General features: G+C 46.3%; 1 protein-coding gene across 5 annotated transcripts in view; it reads left to right on the top strand.

The window, feature by feature from the left end:
- RTTN (rotatin) overlaps positions 1–7,141 on the top strand; it is a 114,591-nt gene that overhangs the window by 4,095 nt on the left and 103,355 nt on the right. For all 5 annotated transcript variants that reach the window (XR_001517065.2, XM_015590825.2, XM_006913734.3 and 2 more), the window contains exons 5-8: positions 1,404–1,494; positions 2,808–2,922; positions 3,844–3,994; positions 5,799–5,964. Coding sequence is in view for 4 of the 5 variants with exons in the window: in XM_015590825.2 (XP_015446311.1) it covers positions 1,404–1,494; positions 2,808–2,922; positions 3,844–3,994; positions 5,799–5,964 (523 nt within the window). In the remaining variant the exon portion in view is untranslated. The remainder of the gene's footprint in view (positions 1–1,403; positions 1,495–2,807; positions 2,923–3,843; positions 3,995–5,798; positions 5,965–7,141) is intronic.

Below are 7,141 nucleotides of genomic sequence, written 5' to 3'. Positions count from 1 at the left end.
AAGATAAGATTAAGTAAGCGTGGACTTCACACTTTATCGCCTGCGAAGTTGAATTGAAGAGGTCGTGTTCAGCAATGTATTTGCTGATGCCAGGGATTCAACTCAACCCAGTTGGAAGCCCTCTGGTATTAGAAAGTTCTGTAGAAACTCTCAGGTTGAATTACAACATAAGAAAGAACAGAAAACTTGTTTAGCTATTAAAATACTTTACCTTTCCTTTCTGGAAAAGTTTCGCTAGGCTTTAGGGAGCTTTGGTTTGGGGGCGGTAGTTCTTTGTGCTTGTGCCTGGGAGGCTTCCTCGAGTGCCTCTGAGAGGCCTGTGAAGGGAGCAGGTATCTCCAGGGCTGGGAACAGGGGTATTTGAGTGAAGCTGTGGAAAACAATAGGACACTTGAGATGGTCATGCTTCTTTGTGTGAGTTGCAGCCCGTGGATTGATGGTGTGGCTTACTCTGGACACAGTTTTCTGTACTGTAATGTACAGTACATGCCTTTTGCTTTGCCCTGAGAAAGGAAACCCTGTTTTAGCATTTTCAAAAGAAGCAACTGTGCTTTATTTGGGAAATTAATAATACTGGTATTTGAATTAAACGATTCCATGCTCTTTTCAAAGCATTTGGCAGAAAGACTTTGTCATTTGGAAGGGCTTATGTAGATTTCTCATTGTTACCACCTTAACTTGTTCAATATAAGATCTGTTAAAATACTAAGAGAATAGATCTTAATGTTCTCACCACAAGAAAAAGTTGGCAGTCGTGTGAGAGGGTGAAGATGCTGCCTATTTGATCGCCATGTGGAGTATATAAGTGCATGAAAGTTATCACGTTGTACGGCTCACGCTTATACGATGTTCTATGTCCGTTATACCTCAATAAGCCTGGGGCGGGGGGGCCTGTTAAAACTAATTTGAACAGCATTAGTTTAAAATTGTGTTGGTTTCTCAGATTTCTTTTAATCTTCTTTGCACACTGATAGTTGATCTGTCATCTGCAAAGAGCTTTAAACACCTGACACCATTGAGGATATTTGAACATGACTAAATATAGCATATGATCATGTTTATGTCGTTTTTAATTTCTACAATTAAAGTTATCTCAAATGCAGTTGCTTTTATGTTGAATTTAAGCTCTATGTTCTGATCAGCCAGTAAAATGGAAAATGTCATTCGATCCAGGTTTGTGTTGAATGCTCTTCTGACAATAACGTGTAAGTCTTGCTTGAGAAGAGACAGCTGTTCTTCCCGTGAAAGGGTGGGCTTGCAGTTGACCTTGTCTGGTGTGTTTCACGTTAGTGTAAAATGTGGCTTTATTTGGTGACTTGTTTTAAAGGTGACGCTTTACTCCACGTTGTGAATCTGTCATCATTGTCTTCTTTGATGGTTAAGTTCTGCTCTTCCATTTACAGTGAATCAGACTGTGAAGTGTTTGAAGTTTTCTACATTTCCTTGGCTGCCCCTGACCACAACTGACAGACATGTCCTGTCCTCTAATGAAAGGTACAATGCCTGATGTATTTCAGGCATTTTGATTCATTTATAGCCATTAAATTTGGTTGTTAATTCTGCACATTGTCACAAGTCAAAAAGATACAAAGAGGCTGTGCAAGGTAGTAATGGGAATATATGAGCGATTCTCAGTATTTCAGAAAGCAAGCCAGCAAATTTCTGTTTGCCCATAATCAGGCCACACATTGAGTTTCTTTTTTGTGGTTGGAATCTTGTGTGCTCCTTGGTGACATGAGTCATCTCTTCTTGACCACATTCTCTGATTGGCCATTGCTATGTCTTTGCTTAATAAAAATGGAAAAATTAAACATAAATGCAGTATTTTTGGTAGACAATATATTTGAAAACGTAGGCTCTGTGATAAGGTTGGGGACCACTCATATGTAATGGGTGGACATTGGTCATTACCCCACAAGTAGAGAGCTGATATGTAGACGTTTGGAGGGTGTGTTGATGTCTAGTTTCCTTTTTTGCTGAAACTAATTTCTGTGAATGCCTCATCAATTGAGTTGTCTTTTTTTTTTTTTTTTTTGGTGAGAATCTGGAAAATAAAGACCAACTTGCTAGAGTTAGGGCCTGAGACAGGAGGTTGCTATTAAGTGACTTTTGATGATGACACTTCTAGGCCTCAGAAACAACATATTGAAGAGGCCACGTGCGCGTGGGAAAGGGGCAGGACGGGAGTGGTCGGTCAGGCCCCGTCGGTCCCTAAGGGGGGGAGACGGTCTCTAGGGCACACCTGTGGGTGGTGGGCTGGAGCTGGGCTTTTGTTTCTTGTGGTGGCAGCGGGGTGGGGGCAAACAACTCCTACATCCCTAGGAGGGTAGATATTGTCTGAGAATTTGTGGGGTGTCCTCTGTATGGGGTAAGGGGGGAGCCCCAGCTTGATTCACCTGGAATAAGGAAGAGCAGTAAGGAATCTTAATTACTAGAATTTACCTCTATACTTTTATTTTTTACTGTCTTAATTCATTTGGCTGATTTCATTGAATCCTGTGCCCTTTGGTCTCATTAACGTCATTTTGTATCATTGTGATAGTCCCTGGGCGACCGTGTAGTCCCTGCTCTCGAGGGTCTAGTGGGGGCACAAAGTCACACGCGGTTCCCGTAGTGCTGAATACAGCATGGGCCTGTGGAAGAAGCGCCTACCCCAGGGCTGTTCACTGATCAGGCCAAGGTCCAGGAGGGCCTCCCCGGGGAAGGGACGTGTCAGCTGAGAGGTGAAGGTGTGAACGAGTCAGGCCACTAGGTTGTCAGGACCTGGCACACGGAAACTCTGCGAATAAAGAACCCTGTGTTTGCAGCTCGCTCCGCAGCAGCAACCACACTCTGATCTGGAACACCTGCGAGCTGTTGAAGGCCGTCATCATGCAGGACTTTCCCGCCGAGATTTTCCTTCAGAGGCCCAAAGTCGTTCAGGTGAGCGTCTGCGGGGATTGATTTGGATTTTGAAATACAGAACTCGTAGCCCTGAAAATTTTGCAACGCCGCGGTCCTTAGGCAGGAAGTGCGCACGACTGTGTTTGAAGAATGAAGTATTCGTCTAGACCCCTTACCCTCTGACTTTTTTGGGTAGCGCTGGTTCTTCTGACGGGAGGTGGGCCCCTTTGACACACGCAGTCCAGGTGGACCGCCCTGATTTGCCATCTGAGTCCCCTGAAGGCAATCAAGGCTGGGGAAACCGAGGCCGGGCAGTGGTGACCCTCTTGCCATTCAGAGTGACATCTCCCTTTGCGAGTGCAGTGTGTACGAGGCGCAGCGCTCTGCGCCGTGGGAATGTGGCAGTGGCGAGCAGTGGAGACAGGTCCTCTGTGGTCCGGTGCCGCTCGCACGGTGGACACCTCGGGGCCCAGGCTGGGGGTTGCGGCCCCTGCACAGGTGGGCTGTGGCACACCTGGTAGTGCCCAGCACCCTCGCTCTCCGTCCCAGGGCTGAGAGGTCTGTCACGGCCTGCCACCTCTTAACCCGTCGTGTCCCCGCTGCCAGTGATGGCAGAGGAGGAGCTGTGCATCAGCAGACGTGGCAGAATGATTTGGCTGTTTGCGATGCAGAAGCCTTAATGTGATTTTGAAAAAGGCCTGTGAAACGTAACATCCCGAGTGGGGAACAATTCCCGTGTCCTCTCAGAATTGGTGTCACCTAACAGGTTTTAGATTGAGGCACCGCTGACTCTATTTAAATTTTATCTTATTTTGACGAACCATCTTGCATTATGCTAAAACATTTTTGCCCATTTCTGTTTCTTATGGTTTGTAAAATTTGGCCACTTATTTCCTCGATGGCTCATTTGACCTCAGTGATCTTTGCCCCCTTGATCGTTTTCATTGCTCTTCCCTTCAGAGCCTTTTCTCTCTGCTGAAACCGGCCTTCGCGGGGGACGCCGAGCACCGTCTGGCACTTCAGTCGCTGTCCTGCTTGCAGCAGCTGAGCGTGTGTTTAAGGAACAGACTTAACTTTCACCGAGATCCAGGTTTCTTCTCTAGTAAACAAGGTACTTATGTGTATTTACGTGTTAGTCACGGGCGGTGTTTGCAGATGCTTCCGAGAACCCCATTACACTTTCCGTTAGGGCGTACTGATCTAAAGTTTCGCAGGGTAGACTCCCCATTCCTTAAATGATCACCTTTGAAAACAAACTGAATGACAGTCATTCCTGAGCCAGTCCATTCTCTCTCTCTCTCTTTCTTTGATGAGGAACATTTGCAGGGCATTTCTTTCACTTCCGTGCGGAGAGGTGTTGGAAGTTAGGGACTAGGATTCAGAGTCCAGCTATTCATGTGGGACTTTGGGTATTTCAGCAGCTTATATGTTGTGTTAATTGTTTGGGTTGAAAAATACCGATTTGTATTTTATGGAAACTACGCAACTTGTGATATAGTCAGAGTATTACGTGATCGTAGTTCCCGACTTTGCAGGGAAAAAGCACCACCTAATGGCCAAGTAGAGTACTAGTCAAAACTGCGGACAATTTAGGATTTCTGTGCGCTTAGGCACTGTTAAATGACAGTGACCGTTCGTGATCATGCTTCACAGTTAGTCCCCATTTTGTCGAGAGTCTCACTTACCTTGTGTTATTTGGATACGTATGCTTTGCGTTACTAGCGTACCTCATACAGGTGGAATCATACAACATTTGTCCTTTTGTGTCCGGCTTACGTCACTTAGTGGAATGGTTTCAAGGTTTGTCCGTGCCGTCGCGTGTGGCAGCCTTCCTTCCTTTTGGTGGGTGAATGACGTGCCGTGGTACGTACAGACTGCATGTTGTTTATCCGTTCATGTGTTGGAGCTACGTCGTTCCCACCTTTCGGTTATTGTGAGCAGACCCATCCGTCCAAGCCCCTGGTTTCAGCCTTTCGGGTCTGTACCTAAGGGTGCGACCGCTCGGTCTCTGGTTAGTTCTCTGTCTAGCTTTCTGAGGGCGGCCATACCGTTCTCAGTGGCTCACCACTTTGCGTCCCCACCAGCATGGCGTGAGGCTCCGAACTTCCCCACAGCCTTGCTGACACTTGCTCTTTTCCTTCCGCTAACCCTGGTCATCCTAGAGGCGCGAAGGGACACGTCATCGCGGTTTCCATTCGTGCTTCCCTGATGACTGCTGATGGGTGGCTGTTTTCCCCGAGTGGCTTCCCATGTGCTTATTGGCCATTCTTGTACCTTCTTTGCAGAAATGTCTGTTATAGGGTCCTTCACCCATTTTAAATTGGGTTCCGTTGAGTTTTAGGACTTCTTTATGTGGCCTGGATATATATGACTTGCAAACACTTTCTTTCATTCTATAGGTTTTCACTTTCTTGATAATATATATTCTTTGATGGACGGAAGTTTTTAATTTTGACGAAGTCCAATTTACCTATGTTTTCTTTGGTCGTTTGTGCTTTTGGTGTCACATCTAAAACTCCATTGCCAAATCCAAGGTCGTGAAGATTTACCCCTGTATTTTCTTCTAAGAGCTCCATGATTTTACCTCGTATTTAGGTTGTCGACCCACCTGGAGTTAGTTTTTGTAGGTGGTTTGAGGTTGGGTTTCTTGGCGCGTCTAAGCAGGGGTGTGCGTGACCTGGCGTCTGCCTTGGCGTCTGTAATGTTGCGGGTGGCAGTGCTGAGGGGAGGTTTGTTAATGAGGTTCGTTAGATGGAAGCTTCAGCGTGCGGAGTGAGTACTTTCAGAAGAGGTCGACCTTTACTTTTGTTTTTATTCCTACAGAGGCGTTTCTGCTATCTTAATTTTGTTAGAAATACTACATAATGAGTAATCCGTTTCTACTAAGGGATAATTTTTTTCTTTTTTCTCTGCAGACACAGTTTCCCAGAATTCTTCTTTGTCTTATTGTCATGAAGCGAGAGTTACTCATCCCTCTCAGAACCCTTCTCCAGGGAGCAGCAGCCCCCGGCCTTCTGTGGTTGGACGCACAGGCCAGCGACCCAGAGGGGACGGCCAGGACTGGGACGCGGCGTCGTCCAGGTGACTGTGGAAAAGCCGGCTGATGTGTGTGTGTTTTCACTTCAGGGGGAGATCGTTGTTTTTCTCTGTCGCCACCACAGGTCTCGGCCTTGAGTTAATAAGTCGGTGGCGTTTGTTCTTCTTGACCGTGAGCCACAGTGAGAAGTAAACATCACGTTGCAGCCTGGTGCTCAGCACACAGACACGTACTCTGTGTACATACGTGCACGTGTGTGCGCCTGCGTGTGTGCATGTTTGTGCACTTGCGTGTGTGCGTCCACAGAGTAGTACTCTGATGCCACGTGCTACACAGCGAACTGTTTTCTGTTCTATTCTATTTCATTAAAAAAAGGATGATGATTTTGACCCACTAAATTGTTTTTGCCAGCTCCAAATGGCAAATAGCTTTAAGTGATAGATTCATTCCGATAATATTTTAAACCCATTATTGTAACTCTAATCATGATTTAAATGCATCAGTGTTTACTAGGAAAGGGAATGACTGGAGAACCTATAAAACAAAGGCTCCTTCAAGGCGTGCTATTCACGGTATTTATCTGTGTAAGTACAGGTTTTTATATGTCATGTTTTCTTAAAGGGATTGGTGTGGTATTTGCTACCTCATCCTTAGGCTACAAGCATCTTAAAAACATTAATCTTCTCTTTGGTGGCATTCAGTAAGGTCCACTGGCTTGACTGTCTTCCTGTGACTGCCGCTTCTACAAGCTGACACCGATTCACGCGTGTTGTGTGCTTCGTGTCAGGCCACGTGCCGTCACACTTTATCCCCTTGAGTCGTTCTCATAATAATCCCGTGATAAGATTGGCGTTATTATCATTTCATAGAACACTTGAGGTGTGGAGAGGCCGTGGGCCTTACCCCGCTCTCTGCAGTTGGTGAGGAGCAGGGCGGGGTTGGGACAGGAGGAGCTGAGCGCCGGTGCCCATGGTTTTTCTCTTTCCCCTCGTAAGGCCTTCCTGCCCCGTTCTCTAAGCTGTATCCAGTGCGCCACCTGCTTGTGAATTCACTCCTGCGTGAACAGCTTCCTCGTGGGGACTTCTGAGTTTGGGGGAGCGTGGCTCATTTCCATATTATGGGATGCTTGGTATGTAGAAATCGAGGAAATGCCAAAACACATATTGTTTGGGGAGGTCTGCGTGTTACGGCCATCAGCGTATATATGACTTGGCATCAAAG

Source organism: Pteropus alecto, unplaced genomic scaffold (assembly GCF_000325575.1).
Source record: "Pteropus alecto unplaced genomic scaffold, ASM32557v1 scaffold14, whole genome shotgun sequence".
NCBI lineage: Eukaryota > Metazoa > Chordata > Mammalia > Chiroptera > Pteropodidae > Pteropus > Pteropus alecto.
The sequence above is the reverse complement of the archived record's forward strand: the minus strand, read 5'-3'. Positions and strand labels throughout refer to the sequence as shown.